A 26186-nucleotide genomic window follows, 5' to 3' on the forward strand; every position below is an offset into this window, starting at 1 on the left:
GTGGCACAATAAACCAGACGGTACAAGTTGACAAAACCCCAGATTGGTGGAAATCACTTCTAAATGTTACAATCCTCAATTCATGCACTTAATTTCCAATCTGATAAACAGGAAGTCCAGATGGACCTCATGAATGTAATGGCCTCACACATCTCGGACATAAGTGCAAAGTGGAGACCATAACAAATCTGATTACCAGGGTTCAATCCACTACCCGAAAAGGTGCTCTTGTGGCCTGATAATAGATAAACTGTCCACATTGCCAGAAATTATTTACACTCTCCTGGAAACAAAAGTAGCCAATAGGCACTCTTTCAAGTGTCCGGCACGGACAAAAACAGGATTAATTCAGGAAAGGGAAGTTTACTACAGCGCAACCAAGTCTTTGTCAAGACGACAGCACACATGTAACCAATAAAAATGAGCATTAATGCAGCCAAACCCAAACATCCCTTTTGGAGACATCAACCTCCATGAGAGATAAAAGCCCTCTCCCCACAAAACTAACTAGAAGGCAAAGAAAATGAGCAAGGAAAGCTAGGTATCAAAAGGGGATATACCAAATATTCGGCACAAGACTAAATAACAGTGAAAAGCACTCGACACGCAGCGCCCAAGACTCTCTAGTCAATGAACATCAAACAAGTGATTCAGTAATAGTCACTACACTGCCCTTTCCACAAGCATTAATAAAACAGTACAAGGGCTGTAAAAAAAAGTCACAAATCCAGCAGAAACTGATAACTACACCTATAATACAATAAATAAAGACGTTCCCTCCACCACTAGTCCACTGACCTCGTAAAAAGTAATCTGTAACAGCATAAAGATTTAAGTCATGCTGCCACAGGTGATCAGGAGCCTATGCTGAATCAGATTGTTCGTCCTCAGGTCGATGCAACTCAAAAGCCATCACATACAAAAAGGAATAGGTTTCATTACCAGATCAATCGTGCAACACCTGGCTATAAGACATCACAAATTGTGATCATTAGCTATATCGGCCAAGATTGGAGATCACGTTACAGCACATCAAGCTGCCAGCCTCTTAAAAACAGCAGACTGCAGAGGGTTCAGTACCCCTAAGGAATGCACAACCAACACCGGCACATGTGGCAACAGCATCCAATGAAGTTATCCTCCACAATTTTCCAAACAATACTAAAGACACCTCGCGTCAGTGGACCTGTAGGAAACAACTGATACTGGATTCTGAATACACTTCACTAGGTCCTCACACATCCTCAACAGAGGCAACATCTTGAGGTCAATTGTAGAGTTCTCAGAGTTGAAAGATACAACTTTCCCAGACCTACAATCAGAGGAATTTCCAGCAAACAATAATCCCGAGCTACCAAATCTCACACTAACCACATGTTTTAGTGTTCACCAATAGTTTTGAAAAATGGGGAATAGCAATATGGAGAAAACAAATATCAAGGTATTGATTCCGCTTGGCACAGAGAAATAAAACCCCAGTCACTGAAGGAGCCGCTCCAGTCTAGTCAGTCTTGAAGAGCACAAGAAGTAACTCAACAGTGGGGCAAAGTCAAGAGGGGACATCAAGATGTGCAACTTAAGTACAGTAGGACTGAATATCTGCAGCACTAAACCCCTAAAAAAAAAAAAAAAAAAAAAAAAAAAAACATGAATTAGAGATCAGGTCGCATCCAGACGAGGGGGCCAATCCTTGCGTCTGATGTAATGGAATAACTGGGTCTAAAACATTATTGCAAGAGGGATTACCACCGGAAAATTGGAAAAGATTTTTACATCATAGCTTTGCAAGAGACATGGTCTATGGAAGCACTGCCAGTTGGTGGGTTTGTACACTACTATATTCCGCCCACCAAATCAAAACAGTATGGCAGGCTTTAGGTGGGGGGGGAAAGGTTGGAGTGCTGGGGTGAATCTAGCAGTATATATAGCTCAGCTTAGACATCTGCATTCAAGAAATACCTTCAGTTGAATTGGGATTACAAATAATTAAGCTCATCAAGTGGCCAGTAGATAAAAGACCACCACTACTTTTATTTAATGTTTATGTTCATCCCAATCCAGCAAGAAAGGAAATAACTTCAAGTTTAACTGGCTCTAAACAAGTTAACTCAACATGGGACAATCTTAACAGGGTATTTCAGCACAAACCTAATTTACTCCCCAGATGGCAATGACATGCTGGCTGTGGAGAACTCCTTCTGGCAAGTCCCAGCACAGACAAAGCAAGCCACCAAACAGCGTCATCTAGCTCTGGTGAAGAATGTGTGACAACTATGGAATACTCAGGCATAAGAGTGCTGGACTGACAGTTGAGTGATAAACTTCTTCCAATCTACACCTATTTTGGCCCGAACTCAAGATCACTTATGGAATGCACAACACATTAGTCTCACTGCTGTTAACACCACTGAATCTGCAATATAAAGTCCATTACTCCACAGAAAAAGATTACTGATATCAATCACTGAGGCGGTCATTCTGACCGCGGCGGTCGCCGCCCGCCATGCGGTTACCGCCGGATGACCGCACCGCAGTCAAAAGACCGCGGCGGTCATTCCAACTTTCCCGCTGGGCCGGCGGGCGACCGCCAAAAGGCCGTCCGCCGGCCCAGCGGGAAAGCCCCTGCAACGAGGAAGCCGGCTCTGAATGGAGCCGGCGGAGTTGCAGGGGTGCGACGGGTGCAGTGGCACCCGTCGTGATTTTCACTGTCTGCAAAGCAGACAGTGAAAATCTTTGTGGGGCCCTGTTAGGGGGCCCCTGCACTGCCCATGCCAGCGGCCAGCGGCATGGGCAGTGCAGGGGCCCCCAGGGGCCCCACGGCACCCGTTCCCGCCATCCTGGTTCTGGCGGTAGACACCGACAGAAACAGGCTGGCGGGAAGGGGGGTCGGAATCCCCATGGCGGTGCTGCAAGCAGCGCCACCATGGCGGATTCCCTGGGCCAGGGGAAAACCGGCGGGAAACCGCCGGTTCACCTTTTCTGACCGCGGCTTTACCGCCGCGGTCAGAATAGCCCAGAAAGCACCGCCAGCCTGTTGGCGGTGCTTCCGCCGCCCTCCGCCATGGCGGTCATGGACCGCCAGGGTTAGAATGACCCCCTAAATGTCTCACTAGCACCAGCGAGCAAAGGTCTTCTACATTCAGTCAACTTAAAGCGTCTGAGATGGAATAGCAAATCTATAGTAGCACTTGCTAACCAGGCAACAAGCTGGACGTCTAACATGAGTACCAGTAGCACACATAGACGCATGGGCAAGGTTCTGTAAGGCACTATTAGCACACGCAGCACCTGGGAAAGCAGGTCCATCGAAAGTGAGACGAAAACCAAAAATACTCTCGAGCAAGAGCATCTGCTCTAACAAAGAGCTGAGGAAAGCCACTAGATGTCTAAGGGCTGGAGTCCAGCAGAGCTCCCTCTCGGAAATAGCAAAACCCTTAAAATATTTGGAAGGAAAAGAGAGCTGTTAAAGAGGTATTTTGGACAAGGCTAATATTTGAAGCCAGGCAGACAAGCTCTAGGTAATTCTGGGAAACAATAAATGGGCTTAATAAACCAGTGAACGTCATCAGTTACTCCAGTATACCAGAGGTTCAATGAGTTTCTTATCTATGTAATGTTTTCGTCTTCAACAAAAAAAAAACAAATAATTTAAATCGACGACTGCAACATCGGAGACGGCCATATTCCAGTGTTAAACAATTCTCTCTCGGCTGCAGGAACCCCAAATATAACCACCAGTGAGGATATAGCACTCTCAACCCTTGAGGTTAAAAAAGACATACTTGCAGGATGACACAATGGAGCGTCTGGTCTCAATGGTATACCACAGGCCATTTTTAAAGAAGATTCTAAATATTGGTCAGCTGTGCTATCTGCTCATTTTTAAAGAAATTCAGACAAACGGGGTCATCCCAGAGAGCTCCATCATTAATCCAATATTTAACGGCCAACTCTGCAAATTACAGGCTGATATCGCTCCTAGATGCACAAGCAAAGTATTACACCTCCCTAGTACTAGTAGATCTGATCAATTGCTCAACCTTGAATAACAAAATTCTGCTGAACCAATCAGAGTTTAGGAAAAGTGCAGGCACAATAACAAACATCCAAGCTACCACCTTCACGATAGAACAAAGCAAAAGATCACAGAAGAAATCACATCTCTGCTTTGTGGATCTTAAAGTAGTTTTTGACTGTGTCAACAGGGGGCTGCTATGGCTCAAATTAAGGGAATGGGGAATTCTACCAATGCTGGTCCGAGCTGTGGAACAGATCTGTTCAGAGACTTGGATCCAGGTGAAAATAGGTGATGGAACAAGGTTATGTCGACATATACTCACTAATAAAGGACTCAAGCAGGGACGTGTGCTGGCGTCTAATTTTTAAAATGTATTCATGGCAGACCTTGCCCCATCACTGGATCACAGGTAAAATATCATCCACCCCGGCTTGCTCCCCTACGTCTTACCCACCTCTCCCATGCAGATGATATTGTGTTATTCAGCATGATGAAGGTGGGCCTGCAAAGACTAGTAAATGCTTTGGCCACTTACGCAAAGAAAAATCATCGAGAGGTAAATTCAACAAAAACCAAAATAATGTCTATCTCGAGTCGACCAGGGACTGAGGCTAAGATTTGGCTAAACAACTCTCCCCTGGAAGTGGTAGGCAGCTACAAGTACCTCGGCCTGTATTTGGACTCAAATTAAGGTTTCCAACATCAGAAATAGTATATGGCCCAAAAAGGGAAGGCACTAACTTACACCTTTAATTCATTAAGGAAAGATCTGACTGACCAATCCTTTCAGCCTTTATTATTAGCAGTCATTTCAGCAAGACTGCACCCAACAGTCAGTTATGCAAGTGCAGCCCTAAGAGGACAAGATGCAGTCCTATTGGACAAATTGCAGACCAGTGCTTACAGGAAAACATTCTCTTTGCCATAAACATCATTAAAGGCACAAATTCATCTTGAGTTCAGCCCTAAAAAACAAGATTTGGACAGAAGATCAACAACAATAAAAATGCTGGTTTAAAATGCAGGATGTGCCATTAAATAGTGCCCTATGGGGGGCCATGCAAAGTGATCCAGTCGGCCTACCATGAATATTTAGAGAACTCCATCAAGAACCTGACCCTATCTGAATTATGGGCCACAAATCCAACGTATGACACCTTTAAAAGGGCTGTCAACAAAACAGTAAAACTACTCGAGTCTGCCAGATAAAAACAGCTTCAGCATTCGATCTCACGCTTGGACAGCTAACATAAAACACAAATGAATATCCATACACTTTGGTTGCTCCCCGTCACTGGCAAGCCAGACAAAATGGGACTACAATGGATCGCAGGAATGCAGATTTTGTAAAGCCAAAAAGGAGGACTTTATCCACCTAGTTTGCATCTGTGCTATTCTGTGCTCCCTTCGATCAAAGTTATTGAAAAAGGCGTTTAATGACAGAAACATCAAAACATGCACAGGCGTTATAGTAGAGAGTCTTAAGCCTGATGACCCACAACTAAGTTGTAAATTGATTAAATATCTGTTTATGGCACTCATTTAATACCTCTACAAAACCACTGTTAATAACCGTGACAGATAAACTAATGCTACATTTCTAGTGGATAGATTGCAGGGGACAGCTCTTACTCAAAGTGCATTTTTTAGTTTTTCTTTTAAACCATTATAAAAGAGCTTGTACCAGCTCATTTTAGAGATTTTAATTTTATTTATTATAGATTGTGTTGTAAATATTGGTATGGGTTTAATTAACTTAAACAAACAGATTAGAAAAACTCCTTTCTCTGAGATCAAAGTGATTATCACAGTATGTATGGGCACCAGTTTTAAAACAGCTAGTAGAATGTAGAGCTTGTTAGACTTCGAGAAGGCCAGGGGCTTGTAGCGCTCAGGCACCACTTAAGGTTAAGGTCAACTTTCCATTGTCAGAAGCAGGATCCGGAACTACACATTGAAAGGACATTGACTGTGGAGCCTTTGGTTTTCATTGAACCAAATGCCTCTCTATAAACCTGTTAAATACAAGAGTTAGTCCTCAGTGCAGGCAAGATGACCATTAAACACATACAGTGACAGATTAGGTCTAGACAAGCAGCCTGCTGAAAACATGAAACTCCGTCACTGGAGCTCATAGACTGCAAGGTCATGCTTACCCTATTCCAGAGTGGTCCTAGCTCTTATGGCGGATCCAGTGATCATGGTCTAAGCCTCACATTTTCCCACCAGATACTCAACAGGCAAGACAGCATGTGTGGGTGCGATATTGTTGAAGCTATGGTACAACATCCAGTGTAAAGGTTGCACGCATGGCTTGCAGGAAGAAAGAAATGATGGCTAGGGGCTCTGGTCTGCATGTTTTCTAAGACACGACTCCTGCAACACTGACCTCAACAAGTACTCCAGGGTGTTAAAAATGAACTTTTGTTCATGGGATTGAAGGCAAATTATGGTTCCTTGTCAGTCTGAGGGTCCGGGAAAGTGAGGGGGTGGGAGGAAGTGAAAGAGTTACATGTTCTTAAATCCAGAGGTTGCCAAGAAGAAATAGTGCTCCTGTCTGTCAGAACAGGGCAATTAGAAACACTTTTTGGAGACTCTTAAGAACTTTGGAATCACTGTGGGGAAAAGTCTGAAAGGTAAGATAGCTAAAGGATATGACACTTTTGGCAAATTCACCAAAAGTGTCTTTAGGTACATAAAGTTGTACTCTTACATGTCAACTGAAAAAGGCATGTAAGAGTATGTAACAAAATAATACTACAGGAGTACTCTTATACGCTCTTGCGAATTGTCATCTCCAAGTACAACTAACTACTGTTGGCATGTGTCATGGAGAAAATCCAAAATGTGGTTATTCTTGTTTGCACCCTCCCACCACCTTGTTTTGTCCAGAACGTTATTTCAGATGGCATGTTGTAAATTCTGTGAGAAATCCAATGTCAAATATTTTATTTTGCAGTGATGTATATAGAAATACAAGTCCTCCAAATACCTGTAGTAATGTTAAGGTAAGTTCTTATCAAAATTATTTAAAAAACTAAAATGTGGTAGACTCCAAGTAGGGATAATATGCTGGCCGTATGGAAGCATAGTCCGCTTTTGCAATGGAGTCGAAATAGGCTGTTTAACAAAGAGCAAAATAACACCCAGTATCTTTGAAGTGATGAAACTGAAACTTCATGGTTTGATACGTCATATTTTGTTCTTGAAGAAAGCAAATTAGTTTATATGCTCTGTGGATGCAGATAGTTCTGGAGAGAGTTTTAGTGCAATAGTCCCTGGCTCCTCTATCCAGTTTGAATTACTTGTTCTGGGGTAGTTGCACATATGTGAGAATGCTGTACCCAGAGGCGAATGACAATAAAAAGGAGAACATGCTGCCCCTTGAGAATAGCCAGTTCCAAGTACTGAACTGCCTAAGTGTAACTGGTGAGTTTAAGTGTACAGAAACTGCAGCTAGAAAGGTATTGGTGTTGAAAAAAAGGACGCTATTGATGACTTGTCAGCAAATGAAGCACTGGGTTGAAGCCTCAGGGGATTGCTAGATATTTTTTTTTTTTCAGGAGTCCTGCTACGAGGATGAGTGATTAGAAGAAGGAAACAATAAATTAGATTTGTATGAAATTTAAATCACATTGGCATAATTTTCCATAATTTCAGGAATTTCATATTACGCTTATTATGCAAAATTCCTGAAGTTACACCATTAAGCAATGTTGCCTAATTATGTGCCATTTGCTGTACAGTTTTACCACGAGTGCAAGGGAATAACAAATAGGGCCAAAAAGTGAGAGGCTGTTTCTCACACCACTTGTGTTTTTACTTCATTTTTGCAATGAAAACTTTCCTTAGGTCAAAGCTTTTCACGCTTAAATATAGAGCAAAACGACGGATCCTTCTTTCATGTAATTACATGCAATTTTCCCAAACTTATGTGAATTTCACACACGCCTATTAGCAATTTAGGCTTCTGAAAAGTAGAATGACCAATTGTTAGTTATAGGGAGGTGTGTTTCTAAAAATGAAAACAAAAACTGGCAGGCATAATAAAGACAGCATACAGATGCACAGCTCCGTAACCTGAAAAGACATCTTGAAATTGGGATAAAGTGAACCAGTAGAGGTCAGAGAGGTCTAGATAGAGTGTGAGGCGATAAGAGACAAATGGACAAAAAATCCCAAGATTAATTCAAGTAATTCAGATACTGAGAAACTCCCTGCCCAGCTTATTCATATTATCTTCCAGCTGCTCGTTTGGGAGATTATCGGAAGGCAGAAAAAAATAAGACAAGACAACAATACAGATTGTGATAGCATTCACACAAAGCAGATGATGTGGGCCTTCAATGCCATAGGTCAAGCATTTTTTATTTGCCTTTTCAACTTTCATTTTAGAAGTGAAATACTGATCTGTTTTCATTGAGGTAATATCCTTTCATTTGCATACTTAGGGTAATTAAATCTTCACTGAGGTAATCTCCTGCTCCCAGTATGTTTTGCTGATGGCTACGCCTTTACAGGCTGTCCAGTTTTCAGATGCTGTATGACAGGTCAAATGGAAAATAACGAAGTACCCGTTCCAGCACGTAAGCAACCTTAATTGGCTATGATGATGAATGATAATGCAGGTGACACATCATGGTGACAGGAGGTTACCGTAGGGAAAAGGAAACTGTGCTTACTGTTCAAATTAAACAAGATTACCCAATGCAAACAGATCAATATTTTATGGCATAAATGAAGATTGAGAATGACATTTTATTACATACATATATATGTACACACATCTATATATCAAAACGCAGAGCGTGCCTTACTGAGGGCACACATGGCAAGGGGCATTCTTCTTTGACCAAGTGCTCCAAAACCAAGATATTGTAGTACACCAAAACAGTTTCAAGTTGACAGCATGTGCTCCAAAATCAGCAATTAGAAGGCAAATGTAAAATTAAAGGGTAAAAAGCTTACCTCATTGCAATATTGCTTCCATCTATAATGATGTGTTTCAGATCTGCTTTGCCAGGTTCATTTTGTAATTCAAGTTTATAGGGAACGTTTATTGTATTAAAGAATCTTTGACTCCCAGTGACTGAAAGATCAATGTGCTTTGGTCCTTCAACATTAACAGTTGATGCAGGAACAGATAATTGCTGGCTCCCGAGGAAAGTCTGCTGAACAGTCCTATTAGTTTCAGGTGAAAAAAAAGTATTTTCTCCTACAGGATCAGAATTATTTGGTTTTACTATATTGGCAACAGGTGCAGATTCCAGACATTTTTGACTCCCAGTGACTGAAGAACCAATTGGATTTCGTTTTTCAATATTTTCAAAAGGTTCAGCCAGGTTAAACCTCTGACTACCACCATCTGAAGAGCCACCCGTTTTGGTCACTAGGGTATGATTATGAGGTCCAACCTTCGGTTTCTGACATTCAACAGGGTGATTATTAACAATTCTTGGGGGGCATTTTTCCTGCGATGGGTTCAAATTATTACTCTGTAGGGTCGAGGATATAAATACATTTTTTTGATCAGACAGCAATAGAGGCTGGTTCTTAAAATGTATATCTTTGGCCAGAACAGTATTTTGCAGGGGAACGTTTGAACTACCTCTGGCTATAAAGTCTGTGTCTTTAAGCATGTCTCCATCAAGTTCAAGGTTGTCACTTTCCCCCAGGATCCCTCCCTGGCTCAAAGGGTTGATTTTTGTTGAAGTAGTATTAACAGAAAAGTTTGCAGCTGTTCTGAAAGTTCTCCTTGAAGTTCTAGGTTTGACTGTCGGGCAATCGGATACTTGATGTACAGTAGATTTTTGTGTTTTCTCTGTGGGGTAATTAGGTTGGCTTTTCTTGCTTTTTTCTCCATTCTGACTGGAAACTTCCTCAAGTGCCTTAGAAACATTAATTTTATTTGCACTAATGTCCCTCAAAACATGCAATGAGCCAGGGATACAAGAAGATCTTGCTTTCTCTTCCTGTACCCTTTTGTGCTCTTTTTCAATTTCATCCAGGAGTTTGAGTGGTTCCTCTGATTGCCCTAACTCACCAATTACCATTTCTACGATTTCTTTGGCATAACCCATTGTTTGGAAAAAATTTACAAGAATTTTGTATTCTGCTTCCTCACTGACATCATAGTCTTTTACAAAGATCACTGAATCATCTAAGTCACTGTAGCTATCAGAAAGCAGATCAACAACATCTACTACAGTCACAGTGCCAAAAGATTCTCTTGGACTCTCAAGGGAAAATTGCTTTTTGGTATGCCTTTCTTCAACATCAGAACAGCGTCTTTTACACGACTGCCTCTCTTTGGAGACACAAGACTCCTGAATCGGAAGCATGCCATTGAGAGAAGAAACATTTTTTTTTGCTGATTCAGAAAGAACTGTGTCCATTTGTTTTGTGAGCTCTGACACTGGGGTACTTGCTTTACTTCGCACTTCATCCAAACAGAGTCTGTCTTCATTTTTCATGCCAGATGTTTGGATACTAGTGTGATGTACTATTTCAAAATCTGGCAAATCACAGTGCTCTTCAGGTTCCAAAACCACTGTATGTCTTGTAAGATTTAGAAGTTCTTCTTTTAAGGAGCTAGGCAAAAGCAACAGATCCATTGTATATTTGTCTGCGTGTGTTTCAACAAACCATTTAAACTTCTTCTTGACTGCTGACTCCCTATTGTTTGGCAAACTCAGATTGCTCTTAAAAAGTTGAACAAATTGTTGTATGCGACTCTGAGCCAGAACAACCGCCTCCTCGCTTCCATTTATGCCAAGGATCCCAAGTTCAGTCACTGACACGTCAGCACAAGTATCATGAATAAGGCTGTTGAGAAAGACATTCTTCGCACCAGTAAATATACAGTGCATTTCCTTTGGATAGGTTACTTTTTGTTCAAGCTCAGGTTCACAAAGTCCTTTAATATAGTCCTATAAAAGAGGAAACAAAGGAGTACACAACTTTGAAATCTAAAAAGATCACAAACAGTAAAACAATTAAAGTATCAACATTTGTAATAAAGTAAGAATTGTGTGAACTTGGACAAGAAGGGTTAAGGCAGGATCACAGTAAAACACTGGTGCAGCGGTAACAGGGTCCAACTGATTTAAACGTAAGGGGCCCATTTTCCTTGCAAAGGTTATGACCTCTAGCACTCTTAGTACGCCAAAGGGCTGAAGCGCCTCAGAAGAGAAAGGCAAGCAATCCTCTCATCACCTTTTGTGTGTTTGAGAAACACAAATCAACAACTCAGTTCTCATACATACGTCTAAGTGAGCCATGACTGAATTCCAGGGAACAACTCAACCCAAACGTCAGGGGAAGACACAAGTTTCAAATGAACAGATATTCAGACTACAGGAGTTATAGCAATAGCTAATACAGTTTGTGAGTTCATATGTTTGGTTTTATCTGGTCAAGTTAAAAAGTTAAGATCACATTTCCCTCACTTCTGAGAGTGTAAGAGGGGGAAGGGACTAAAGACGAATGGTTCAGGTAGTTTAGCTTTCATGGCACTGCAAAGCTGAAACCTGTTGTCAGGGGACCAGAAATCCATGTCAAGGTCGTCCTCCTCTAAGCACTCATCCCCAGACATTATAGTAACATTGATGACATCACTCAAAATATACTGATGAATATACAGAACATCGTTGCTGTTAACATTTTAGCTGATATTCACCTTACAGATCTGTGGTCATGGGCAGCTCATCGAATAACTTGCTCAACTACCGGATGAACATTTTAAAAAGTCACACCCAAATAACAGAAATCTTACTGACTGGAGAACGTGAAGGGTGGCTGTGAACACTTTGGTGTGTACACTCATTTCCAACTCAAAACTTATCAATGTTGGAGGCAGACTTTCACAAGAATGAATGGCTGCAAATTAAGAATACCTAACACATAAATGAACATCAGCCAAAAAAAGAGTTTACCAGCAAAACAGATAAATGAAGAGAAAGTTTTGAAAACTTACAAACATACAAAATCAAAAAGGTGTTGATACACAAAATAAAAACGTAACTAATTCAACTACTATTTCTACAACTACAGGTTGGAGATGAGATAATAAATGACCCAGTGATGGCACAACGACTGCAAAGACATTAACAGATTAGCTGTGAATATTACGCAAGCAGGCGGTCAGAATGTGTATAAAATTATGAAAAGTGGCAATCTAAAATAAAACCTGAAAGTGCACCAAGTGATCATGGTGGATGTAAAATTTAAGTTCAAAGTCATCTGCACTGTGTACAAGACTGGGGAAAAAGGACCAAAATAATCACAACAGTTACTAGCAAAGCAGACATGTCTGCACCTGGCAATTGTGCAATGATTCTATGGCAGGACCGGAGGCTTAGGCTTATGCTTTCTCTTTCATTTACTGACAACACAGCAGCCAATGGAAACAGTATAAACTTTAAACTACATATCCCATGAACACTCAGCCATCCAATCATGGCTCTTCTCTGACATTTAAAATAGCATTAACACTATAGTCCTTCCTCTTTCTTTGCTGCTGCACCTGCCAGTTAAGTGTTATCTCGTGCATAATGATTTTTTGCATGTTATTTTGGTGTGTTTATTTTCTGTTTAAAAGTGCGTGCTCGCTATACTTTGCGCTGCTGCGCTATTGTTATTTTCTTAAGGATCTACGATTCCTTTTTTTTTTTTTGTCAGCCGGTGTGGAGCGGGAGCAAGGCCGAAGGAGAGATTCTCTCAGTCTTTCTTTCTGAGGACGTAGTCCTCTTTCAATTTCCTGCGCGTTGAGACGGCTTGGAGATTTCTCCTTTCGGATCGGCTCAATGTGGGTCTCATGCAGGGTACACGTTATACTGCAGATCAGCCTGTCAATTGCTCGACGGGGCTGCAATAATACGAAGTGGGCCTGGCCATGGGGGATTGACTGTTTAATTGAATTATAGGAACCGGTGGCTCCCTCCACAAATAATTTGCTGGCCAAGCAGCTTCTAGCTGTTGCTGTCTACAAAATAGTGCATCTGCTTCAGGGTCCCCCCATCCCGCCCTTTACTTCTCCATACCTCCCAACCTATAATAATATGGCGTACTACGCCAATGAGGAGGAGCAGTATCAGGAAGAGCCAGTGGAGCAGCAAATGGAGGAACGATTGGTGGAGGCACTTGGACATCATGTGCAGGACTCTGAATTGGGCCCCGATACAAGCCTTAAAACTTTTCACCCAACCCTTGACCAATTTTGGCAGGACAGAGTTTTCAGGCGGAGGCAGTCAGCAAACTCACTAACAAGCTGGTGAGTCTATGGAGGTGTCTGGCCTCTGTGCAGCGCTCCAGAGGTTCTTCCTCGGCAGAAATACTGGCGCAGATGGCAGCTTCAGTGCTGCACCATCATGAATATGGGAGTTTCTTCCCACAAGAATCACCAAATATTTTTCCCCAAGACCTCACACTCTGTCTGGCTTGCAACAGCAATCATCATCTAAGTCAGAGTCGGATGACTCGCATGCAGATTCTGTCCCACGCAAAAAGTAGCGCAAGTCCTGTTATGTTATTCCTGATGCACTGGCCCTAGCTGGTTCGAATCTCCTATTCTCTCCTGAGGATATAGTTCATTCACGTTCCACCGAGTGGGTTCCCAGTGATGAAGTGGCTCATTATGTGCAGGATAGGCTGCGCAAAAGTCCTGAAAAGGAAGTGCGCAACACTCTCAGATCTGAGTGTCCACGGCCTTCATTGGTCGGCAAAGTAGCGGATACTCAAGAGTTGGATCCCAGTATGGTGAAGTTTCTGAGGAAATTTATGAAGGATCCCAAAAAGGGCCTGGACCGCGCTTGGCATGGTTACCAAGACAAATTGTTAGATTGGTCAGGTCCACTGACGAAAATCCTGGACATAGCTATCTAATCTAAAGAAGCTAATACCCTTCTGGATCCAGACGTTGTGCTGGAATGAGCGCAACAACACCAACTGCGCCATGTCGACTGAACGCAGGTGCTCCTTCTTAATGCGCCTAGACCCCAAATTGGTAGAGTTACCAAATAATGAGGCTGGCTCCTTAGCCAATGGTATGCTGTTTGGTGACAAGTTCGTCAAAGATTTGGGTAAATATGTTGTGAATTCCACAGCTTTGGGCAAAGCTCAATCTAATGTCAAGAAAGTATTCAATAATGCTCTTTTTGCCCGGGCCAAGCGCTTCAGAGGCCGAGCACCAGGTCGTAGATTCAAGGCTTCCTGATTTGCCACTCAAAGGGGCAGAGGAAGTTCCTCCAGCTATCAGACCTTCTACCCCAATCGTTATAGAGGACGTGGCCGTTCCACCAGATGGTAACGTGGAGGTGGTTCCACTCCAGACAGCAATACCCCAGGTATGGATCACTCCATTTTCGGTAATTTTGGGGGGCAGGGTGCTGCAGTTCCTCCTGGCATGGCAAAATATTACACAAGACCCATAGGTGGTACAAACAGTCCAGGATTTCCACCTAGTTTTATTTTTGCACTCACACAGAAAGGGGTAGTTGTACAGACTACGCCTCACCCTCACGGGTTTGTAAGCACAATTTTCTTTGTGCAAAAGAAGGGGGGCAGTTCCCGCTTGGTACTAAACCTCAAACATTTCAATTCATGGGTTGTTAACCGCCATTTCAAGATGGAGGGAATACATCTTCTCCAGATATGTTAAGAGACGGAGATTGGATCTCAAAGATATGTACCATTCATTACCGATTTTCACTCCCCACAGACGTTTTCTACAATTCCAATGGGGGTCCCATTGGTTCGAATTCACTGCTCTTCCTTTTGGGCTGTCCTCAGCTCCTTGGAGTTTCACCAAACTTCCTTGACCGACGGTGCAGTGTTTGAGGGAACAAGGTTGGTTCCTGAACTCTCCAATAAATTGTCTGGAACTCTTTGCGGGGGCGTTTGCAATCAGATCACTTTCCCCTCGCAGAGTCCATCATTGCATCCTCCTTCGGATAGACAATATATCTGCGGTCAGGTATAGCAATCGCGTAGGAAGGACCAGATCTCGTCTATTAACAGAGATCGCGAAGGATTACTGTCTGCATCACCAGATTTCAGTGATAGCAGAGAACATTCTGAGTTGTTCCAATACAACGGATTGGAATATGCACTTCCTGCGGGATGGCAGCGATTGGAAGCTCAAACCACAGATTTTCCATGCTTTTCAGCTGAGGTGGGGGATTTGTCAGAGAGATTTGTTTGCTTCCCAGTTGAACAACCAGGTTCTGTGTTACTTCAGCTGGAGGCCGGATCCTCAGTCGTTGGGGATGGATGCATTCCTTCAACCGTGGCTAGGGGATCTGCTTTATGCATCTCCCCCCTTCGCTATGATTCCACGTGTCCTGGTCCAAGTACTGCGACATCAAACGTAAATTATCTTGGTGACTCCATATTGGAGCGCACAGCCTTGGTTCCCATCTGCCATGGCCCTCTCATGCAACTTTCCAGTGATGCTGCCAGTCTGTGAGGATCACAGCTCGCACCCTCTGATTCTAGAGATTATTGTCCCTGATGGCTTGGGCACTTTCAGGAGACGATGGCAAGTGCCTGGAGTTTCGGAATCTGCACTGTTTTTCTTATCCCAGTCTTGGGCTCCCTCCACTCACAAAAGATATGTGCAAGCCTGGAGGAAGTGGTTATGTTGGTGCAGTGAAAGGAGTTTGGATCCAGTGGGGTCAGAAATTCATGTCATAGCCAATTTTTTGTCCGACTTGGCTTTAAAAGGGTTGGCTTACAGGACAATTAATAATGGTCATTCAGCTCTTTCAGCTGGTCATCCTCACATTCAGGGTAGACCGGTGGAGGAAACATTGCTTAGTTTGTAAAATTCTTAGGGGCATTCGTATGGTAAAACCCCACTCAGCCAAAATATACATCTTTATGGGATGTTAATATTGTCCTTTGTTTTCTTAGAAGTTGGCCTTCTAACGAGGACCTGTCGCGTGAGCTATTGTTAGCTAATCTTACAATGTTACTATGTTTACTCGCTTGTAGAAGAGTTTCTGATGTCAAAGCTTTGGACTCATCAGGTAGAGTATTTACTCCCGAAGGAGTATCTTTTTCCATTACCAGACATAATGAGACTTCAAAGTGTATCTCATATCCGTCTTTTCCACATAATAAAAAGCTATGTGTTGTACAATGTATAAAGGCTTATGAGGATTGTACGTGGGAATTCAGACAGGATGTTTCTGGTCAATTGTTAATTTCTATGCAGAACCCTTTATGTCCAGTCACTGCAGCAACTTTGGCTTGTTGGGTCAAATGGTTATTGGCAGAAACAGGTATAGACGTAAACATCTTTGGAGCTCATTCTGTCAGAGGAGTTATGGCTTCTAAAGCTTTTTCAACAGGAGCTAGATTGGAGGATATTATGGCACCACCGGACTGGTCACATGATTCTACTTTTAAAGTACTTTATGACAAATCTATTGTTGATGTAGTATCCGTTGCAGAAAATAGACTTTAAACTAGCAAAATTCAAAGCCTCTGGTTCTGCTATAGAATTAAAAAATGTCTAGCTAGCGCATCAAGAATTTATATTTTATTAAGGACACGGAGGTAAGGATTATCCTATCCTTCGTAAGTATATGCTATACATGCTTTGTATGATAGAACTGTTTATCAAATATAAATGTTAATATTTGATGAAAATGTACCTAACTCGATATATATTTGTGGATATTAGTTTTTGCTTGTCTTCTTCTGCAGGGGCGAATAAAAGTGCTCCTTGAATTCTTCGGTTATGAAGTTGGATCAGGTTGATGTTCTGTTCTTTCGATGAAGTAGCCGGAAGGAAAAGTCAGGACTGTTGGCACGTTCCAAGAGGGCATTCAGAGGACCAGTGTTCTGAAAGTTCTATACCGACTCTTAATTTTGTTGTTTTTGGCAAAGAAAGAGGAAGGACTATAGTGTTAATGATATTTATATTGTCAGAGAAGAGCCATGATTGGATGGCTGAGTGTTCATGGGATATGTAGTTTAAAGTTTATACTGTTTCCATTGGCTGCTGTGTTATCAGTAAATGAAAGAGAGAGCATAATCCTCGCCTCCGTGTCCTTAATAGAAACTAAAATTCTTGATGCGCTAGGTGGAACATTTTTTATTCTTTATAACCATTTTCAATACAAATTCATATAAAAAAGGTTTTAAAAAAAAAAAAACTGAAAAGTTAAAGGTGTGGTCCCTCTACCAACCTTGGTTGGGGAGACTGGACATTAATTCAAACTGATAAATTTCCCGGTTTAGGAGAGAGGGTCAGTTTAGTGTGGATCTGAAACATGGGCATGATGTTGCCAGAATCAACTATTATCTAATTATGCCAGCACACAGTCACAAAGATAAGTGGTCCAAAATACCATTCAAGGCAGGCGCTCAGGAAGAGGGATGCCAATACACTGTTTACTCTTTCACAGTGTCTCTGCTACTCTCATTATTCTGGAACTTATCTTTTTAGCTTACCATCCCCCCACCCCCCAAAGGAGTGGTAATGCATAAGCAGTAAGATATTCCTATTTGCATTTGAAAGGCTACCTCTGTCCTCTCACCCAATGGGCGGTTTAACCCTCATAAAAAAAAGCATAAAGCCAGGAGCGAAATGTTATCTTGCATTGGACTGGTCTGTCACGTCACTATGACGTATCAGCCATTCCATCTTTTTCGAATAACAGCATATTGCATTATGGGGCTTGTATTTTTTTATATTAACACTTTCTTTTTGGGTTCAAAGCCCAAGAATGCAAAGTGATGTTGGATACAATGCCAAAACTGACCAAAGGTGACAGAAGTGACATGAAGCCACTTGTAAGGTACGTTTTAAAATATTACATGACATAGTCCATTTGAAAATCGGCTTGTTTCACACATAAAACCTTCAGCAAACTCTGCCCACATACTTTAGGAGGGTCCACTCATTAATTCATCAGGGATGTGAAATTCCCGTCGCCTGACGCCCAGGACATATTGCTGGGGTCAAGGGCAAAAAGTGTTCATGTTAATTTTGTCCCTGTGACAAGTAGACCCAATCCCCTGCAGCACAAACCCTTTGGCTGACGGTTTACAGATAAACAAACTGTCTGCAGTTGAAGTCATGTGTGTCCATATGTTAATGCTGTTCAAACTTGTATTTATGGTTCATTAACGAAAAGCCTTCATTATTAGGGGGAGCGCTGTAAATAAACGTTGTAAGGTCACACTGCACTACAGACAGTGATTCCATAATAAAAAAATAAAAAAAAAAAAAAAATGTATTTAAGTGTACACACTTTTGAAACGTTTACCAATATAAGGCTAAGTATAATGCTCCCAGAACGCTCTGATTGGAAGCAAATGTTTGCAGAAGCTTGTAAGCAAGAGTGATGATTCTTTGCTTTCAAAATAAAATATTCAGAAAAAAAGCAAGTATTTCTCTGAAGCGTCATTTAGCAAAAAGTTTTGATGCATGCAAGCATTTCCAAAAAATGTTCCTAATGAAAAATGTGTAACCATTTTCAACAAGATTATGGGAAGCATGAAAATAAACAAGCACTGGTAAACCCAACCGATCTAACATTTTTTGTGAGTCTTTTGGTTTCGTCAATGCGTGTCTTGTTTTGACATAGCTTTTGTAACACTTTGTTGTGGGAGCTGCCAGGCCCTCACTATTGTAACAAATACTGGATTGGGGGTGGGGGGGGGGGGTGAACGAGGCTGGTATTTGGTCTCAGAAAGCACACATTGACACCAGTAGCATAACAAAGGCCCTGCAGCACCCCTCCAGAGCCCTCCCAGTTTTGTTACGCCTCTGGTTGCAACAGTAGTTCTCTGTACTGAACAAAACTACTTTGTGTGTAAATATGCTCTTTGTGGAAGAGCAGAATGCGATCACTTTCAGTAAAGCCAGCCGATATAAAGAGAAATAGAAGTTTAATATAAACAAAAAGTCTTTGTTGACGCCAGACCTAATTAAGGACCCCATACAAATGAAAATCTATTGAGCGTTTACAAGTTCACTTTGCCTCCAACCACTTCTTTCCCCAACCCTGGAAGAACTTCTACTTCTGCCACTGCCACTGTCAGAAGTAAATGTTCAACCTGTCTCATTATGGGGAAAGATTAGAAAAGAGCTGGCGAAAATCCTTAAAACATGCAAGTTAGTAGGGTTGCAGACTCAAAGGCATTCCAGTCCTGGAACTATTGCTTACTGCTTCCTCCAGCCCCATTATGTAGATCTGCGGAAAGGTGGCAAATTAAAGAAATTGCTATAGCAAGGATTGAAATTGCAAGTATTCAAGCCCTACTATAGTAGTAGCCCTGGCATAATTAGAGATGCTATTATCAGAGCTTTTTCATAATGAGATTGCTGCTATAATTTGTCACCACACTACCTGGCACCAAAGGGACAACCAGATGTTTTTTTACAGGACAGGTAGATTTAATCAATCAGTCAATCAATCAAATTTCTTAAGCGCACTACTCACCCGGTAGGGTCTCAAGGTGTGGGGGGGGGGAGTGAATTTACTGCTCGAAAAGCCACGTTTTGAGGTGCTTTCTGAAGGTTAGGAGGTCCAGGGTTTTGCGTAGGTTGGTGGGGAGGGAGTTCCAGGTTTTGGCGGCGAGGCGGAAGAAGGATCTGCCGCCAGAGGTGGTGAGTTGGATGCGGGGGACTGTAGCGAGGGAAAGGTCGGCGGAGCGGAGCTGGTTTGTGGAAGTTGATTTGTTCGTTGAGGTAGGCTGGTCCAGTGTCGTGGAGGGCTTTGTGAGCGTGGACAAGGATTTTTAAAATGATCCTTTTGTTGATGGGCAGCAGTGTAGGGATCTGAGGTGGGCGGAGATGTGTTCGTTGCCAGGGAGGATGAGGATGAGGCGTGCGGCTGCGTTCTGGTTCGCTGGAGTTTTCTCTGAAGCTTGGCTGTGGTCTCTGCGTAGAGGGCGTTGCCATAGTCCAGTCTGCGGCTTATGAGGGCCTGGGTGACTGCTCTTCTTGTTTCTAAAGGAATCTGTTTGAAAGTCTTGCATAGCATGCGAAGGGTGTTGTAGCAGGAGGATGATATGGTGTTGACTTGCTGAGGCATGGAGAGGTATGAGTCCAGTATGATGCCAAGATTGCGTGCGTGGGTGGTGGGTGGGCCACCAAGAGTCGTTGTCTTGTTGTGACCGAAAATGATGATGATCCCATCCCATGGACAAGTAGATATTTAATTAAATTCCACAGCCCTGATTCATGTCAGGCATTAAAAAGAGAACTGGCAAAATTAAGTGTTTTGTTTGTGTAGTGGGAAGTTTTTATACCAAGCTTTACAACACAAAAGTACAGGATGGACAGTAGCAATGCAGCTTTCTCAAATGCAATAAATAAGTAAAGGGCATGAGGAACATCACACTAATCTTTCACTCATACAGGACAGAACTCACACATGTAGCTAACACACTAAAGAGGCAGTGAGAGGGGTTAAATGACTTTTGTATTTTTTTGTATTCACAGAGTATACAAGAAGCACCACACCTGAAAGAGAGAAACCTCTAATAAAATTCCCATACTTTCATGTACTCATATAGGATGATGAAACTCCCCTACCTAGCGTGGTACAGTTCATCCATGGGTTTTACAACCAGCATTGTAAACATTCAAACGTACTAGTGTACACTTGTACTGTTTACTAGTTATGGGTTCCCTAGTTTTGGTAAGGTAATGCCCCTTATTTCAACATGTATGCCCCATTTTGTTAATATATTAAAATTGTGTGTAAGGGAGCTAAAAATGTTTTACTAGTACTTCCTGACCAGATAATAAGAAAAAGACGATACAGCAACTGACCCTGATTTCCTTTACCATCAACATGTTTTGGCACTCGAATATGGCCCTTAAGGGATAGGAACTGTTGGGAAAATGTCCCTATTTGTAGGGCGTGCAGTGTCCTTTTTTCTTTATACGGAGTAGAAACAACTCCAGACTACTACAAGCTTCCATTGCTTGCAAAACATGTGCAGTTAAGGCATGAGTGACATGCAGGTTAGAAAGATCTCTGGAGCGGGTGCCTAACTCACGGAGAATCAGTAAGTCCAAGGTCTTCAAAATGTGAGGCGCACCTACCTAGGGCCTAAGGATGGCTTACCTGAGGGCGATGCAAATGCATGTAAATGAATTTGGCCTGGAAGCACTGGTTTGCTTATTTGGTGTGTTTACAAGCTGTTTGTATTTACATGCAGCCTTTGAGGTGCATTGAAAAGTATGGGATCTGTGATCCAGTGAGCAGTTGGGGTTGGGGGCGGGGAGGGGGATGGTGTCAGTGAGTGTGGCGGCAGGGCCAAAGAGGTGGTGAAAAAAAGAAAGGAACAAAATAAACTAAGCAATCTGTTTTTTCACTGTAAGGTAACTCCATATAAAATATTGCATCAACAACTTAATTAAAAAATAAATGCATGTTAATGTACTCTTTTAGATTATGAAACTTCAGTTGGCAAATACCATCACTGCAAATGTCTGTGTGAAACCTAGGCACACTGTGTGCTGTGCCAAAGTAACTACATGCATTAGATGTAAGTCACCCCTCCTGCAGGCCTTAGGAGCCCTGAGGCAGGGTGCATTATAATTCATGTGAGGGCATATCTGCATGAGCAGATATCCCCACTGAAGACTCATTCTATTCCTAGACATTGCACGTGACTCGGCAGCCATCTTAAAGCATGTATTGGACTCTGGTCAGCACGAGTGACCCAGCTACATGATGGCTGCACAGAAACTAGTGGTATTTGGTATCAAGCACCTCATCTTAATAAATCCACACTGATGCCAGTATTGGATTTATTATGACATGCACCCATAGGGCACACCTTAGAGGTGCCCCCTGAAACCTTCTAGTTCTTTAGTGTGCTGGATGACTGGCTGTGCTGGCTGGCTGGCTTCGACCAGTCTGCCACCACACACACAAGTTTCTGACCCCCTGGAGGTAAGAGCCTCTGATCTCAGAGGTCAGAAACAATGCCTGCTCTGAGAGGAGGTGTAATCACCTCCACCAACAGGGTGGAGAGCAAATCTGGATACCAAGGCCAGGGACTTCAAAGTCCCTGCCACCTTTGGTATGCGACCCCCTGCCCTGAGGCCTATTTGGCACCAAGACAGGCAGGAAAATTTGCTACGCAAGAAGCGTGTTCTACTGCATGGCTGGACATACCTCTAGTATGGCCAGCCAGAAGAGAACACAAAATTGGGAATTCCACCATCTTGTGTGTGGTGGAATTAGGAATTCTGGGACAGGGTGATGCCCACACCCCACATGTAGTGGTCATCTAGCAGGTGTAGTGACCCTAGGGGTAGGTGGCCCATTGGTTACTGCCTCTCACTCCCCTTTATGCCCTTAAATTGTGTATTTAGGGGACCCCCTGATACCACGACCACAGATCCGACCAAAAAAAAAAAAAAAGAAAAAAGAGAAGAAGAAAGAAGACAGACACTGAAGGGTCACAAAAGCAAGAACAGAAGACCAGCCAACCCTGCATGCCTGCCTGCTGTCTTCGACAAATGTGCTAATGACAACTCGTCCTGCAGCTATTCTGCCTCCAAAAGCCTGGGAGGCCTGTCAGCACTTTGAGAAGTAACTAAGATCTCCCGTGGAGTAGCAGAGCTGCTTCCCTGCAGGCACCAAAAAAGAATCACGAGGGCTACGTACCGCCAAAACTCGACACCAGACAGCACCACTGCATCCATGCCCTCTAGACTTAGTTGAAGTAGGCCAACGATGCTAGCATGGTCCCCAGGCCCTTCAGAGCTGAAGTCGGCCTTGAGTTTGCTAACTGTGGACTTTCTGTTGCCGCCTGAAGCCTCTTTGTGCGGGCCCCCTCCACAGCAAGTGCCCCCTGATGACAAACATGACGCCCCTGCACACCTCTGCACCTGGCCAAACCAAAGGGAAGAGGACCAAAGGTGTCCCTACGACCCTGGGCATCGTGAGACCTGAGCCCCCTTGTTGTTTCAGACAGACTGGTCCTCTAGTCTCTGCTTGCAGCATCTTTCTGACTGAACTAATCTCCATTCAGGTGAATAGGACACCCAATGCAGTAACACACCTCTTCACCAAGATGCCCCAGAGCCCCCCAAGGTGACCTGTTGGTGTGGCTTTGAACCTTGCCCCATATTTGCGTCAAGTCCAGAACAACAGTCCTGTATGTCGATGGGTGCAGCATCTGTTTCTTTCCCTTAGGATAACATTGGGGCACCTGACGCTGAAAAGCACATCTGAAGCCATTGGTCCCAGTGCCTTCCAAAGCGATCTGTTGGTACTGCCTTGGAGCTTGCACCATACTTACGTGAACTACAGAAGATTAGTCCTGTAGGTAGCTGCTAAGAGCCTGAATACAGTATATGTGTTTCCCCATAGGATAACATTACTGCTCCAGAAATTGCAATGTCAACTTCTGAAACGTATAAAATTCAAACCTTGAAAAGTACTTACCCGATTCTGATGATCTTGGTATCTGTATTCATATAAAAATCGGTTAATTGTATAAATTGGTGTCAGATTTCTTTATCGAGTCTGTGACTCGCTTACTGGCTCTGTGTGTGCAATAAATGCTTAACAATGTCCACTAATAAGCCCAATTGCTAAACCCACAAAATAGAACTTTTAGGGTTATTATTTTAACTAGTCATCCAATAAGGGCTGCCCTAGAGTATCTGCATAATGTCCCCTTACACTGGTACACTACAAAGATAGTGAGCTTCCTACAATAGCACACATAAATTACTTCTCAAAAACATTAAATAGTAGTCACCAAGAAGCTTCAAGCAGGGCCACTGGAATTATGCTGCAGGACAGGACCAAATTATGTGCAAGGGTTGACTAAATTATGCATCAAGAAAAAGTTAATTATTCAACATAATGTCGCAAATTTTGTGGTTAGTATTATTTCATCATTTTTATTCATTATAACACTGTCAGGGGAAACATTTCACCTCATTAGAAAACTGTTACCACCCACATATAGCAATAAGCAACTGAAAGATGACCTGTCAACCTTTGTGAAGGGCCTTCAACTTCTACGGAACACAGGTTACCACATACTTAGTAACTTTAGATCCGTTTGAGTCAAATCTATTTTTTTTGTTAACATCTGCAGATTATGTAGCAGATTATCTATTATACTGTCTAGCAAAAGCAGTACACTCATAATTATGCAGAAAACACTACTGCTGCAGAATCTCATAATAAGCAGTGGCAACGGCATTAAGTGACTCAAACAACTAACGACTGGCGAGAAGGCTTGTGTCTTCATTAACTCTCTGCACCACCACCTGCTTTTCAATTTCAGGCAGAGGCACCTTCATGTAAGCATTAACTGTTCTGGGGAAGTTCTTATTGTTGAATGTGAGCCCACAGGGTGGCAGGGAGGAGGTTTGCATTTAGACGCAGAGCCCTGATCCTCTATACCCCTGGGGCCTCAGAGTAATGCAGCTACAATGAGTCTTAGGGGTCTGAGTGCATCACAATTAGGATGGACTCACTTAAAAAAAAAGGGACATGGGAGCCGATTGTCCTTTTTAACATTTTGGACAGAGGGCAGCCTTGCAGAAAAAAAGGGAAACATTTGGGAACTCATTTGTTTCTAAACAGCCTGTTTCAAGATTGGGGTGATTGTCATGCAAGGAATGGAATGGGGGAAAGAGACAGAGGAAATAGCCTGTTACTCAGGGCTGCAGTTACAACACCGCGATTATGGTGAGCAGTATTTTTTTGTCAATAACTGCTTTTGTCAGATACATTTGCTGTTTTATAAGTCTCAAATTTAGTGCGGTTTATAAGCGATAAAAACTATATGTGAAATGATCTCATACCCTGTTTCCCCCATCCCACCAATCCATACCATAAAGTGTTTTTTGGGAGGGGAACGGAGGGACAACTTTAAAAGATTTTACTTAGGAGAGGCCCAGAGCATAACATTTTGAAGACCCCTGCCATGGATGAAAGGTTGCGTGAATTGGGACACAATTCTCACTTGAGGGATATTCATCGAGACAACAGAGGTATGACAACGTAGTCCAGTCACAGATGTCGACATTTTCGACTCAAACAAGGGAGCCCTTGAAATTTTTAACTAGGAATGTTATTTCAGCTTTCTCTCACACAAAACGTCTATACTCCAATGCACGTAAGAGGCGAAATGAAATGCCCTAAATCGGTTTTCCCCAAATCTCCTTGGAACTCCCAAATTTTGTCAAGTATGCAACGTTTTCATTTCCTTCCAACTGAATCACCTTATCTTTCTTCCCAGTTCCCTCCTGGTGCTGCGTCTTCCTGTCAACTTTACAATGTTTTCCAAGGACACTACTACCTTGGCTGTCACATCTCTCCCCATAAACACACCGTCCACGTCCCCCTCTACCTCGACTAAACATAACCTGCCCTTCCTACATTTCATACGAGGTGTCATCCTTCAGTCCGACTCCGCCCTCGGTCACAGCTCCTCCCCCTCACCCCACTCTTGAGTCCCCATCCCAGTAACCCCTCTTCTCACCTTTGCCCTCCGCACATCTTTGCTGGCGCCCCTCAGCTGTACCCAGATGCGCTGGCCCCCACTGACAGTCCCATAGAGGGGAATCGGATCCAGAGCCCCCAGCACCGTGAGCGAGACCTCGAACAGCTGTTGGACTCTCGGCCTTTGGTACTCCAGCAACTCAGCCCTTGACCCTGGCGCGGTGAACTCATCCTGCACCGGGTCATCTGCCATCTCGGGCCCACCAGTCAGACTCTTCTGCCAAAAAGCACCATGCCCCGTGACCACAACAACTTCAAACCCTGCCCCGCCCAATGACGTCGTCGGGGAGCACAGAGCGCGTCACCCGGAAGAGATGTCACCGGCGTCTGCTCGCTTTTTTTTATAGTTACAATTCTTTATTGATATTCGAATTCGATTGACATTTAAACGTATACGCCGACTCGAAATTGTATGATTTTGGGGAGCACATCGCCTAGCACGCAGTACACGTTACACATAAGGAAAGGTATCAAAAGCTGGGCTGGAGGTTGTTGCATTTATGCAGCTCGTACGCTGGGCGCGCGATTTCAGTTACATTAGAAATTAGTCACACAGCGGAGAAGAGCATGTGAAATGGGAACTGTGGTCTTGAATGCAGTGGGAACGGGCAATCAGTGAATGAAGGACTGGAGTCAAACATGTAGATATAAGGAACAAAATA

At 43.0% G+C, this 26186-nt stretch overlaps 1 protein-coding gene across 2 annotated transcripts in view; it reads right to left on the reverse strand.

Moving 5' to 3' along the window:
• N4BP1 (NEDD4 binding protein 1) overlaps positions 1-25818 on the reverse strand; it is a 160569-nt gene extending 134751 nt beyond the window's left edge. For both annotated transcript variants that reach the window (XM_069217885.1, XM_069217886.1), the window contains exons 1-2: positions 25505-25818; positions 8987-10947 (exon numbers count right to left, since the gene is read on the reverse strand). In XM_069217885.1, coding sequence (XP_069073986.1) covers positions 8987-10947; positions 25505-25717 — 2174 coding nt within the window. In that variant the 5' untranslated portion in view covers positions 25718-25818. The remainder of the gene's footprint in view (positions 1-8986; positions 10948-25504) is intronic.
• Positions 25819-26186: the final 368 nt, after the last annotated feature.

This window comes from Pleurodeles waltl, chromosome 12 (genome assembly GCF_031143425.1).
Source record: "Pleurodeles waltl isolate 20211129_DDA chromosome 12, aPleWal1.hap1.20221129, whole genome shotgun sequence".
NCBI classification, from domain to species: Eukaryota; Metazoa; Chordata; class Amphibia; order Caudata; family Salamandridae; genus Pleurodeles; species Pleurodeles waltl.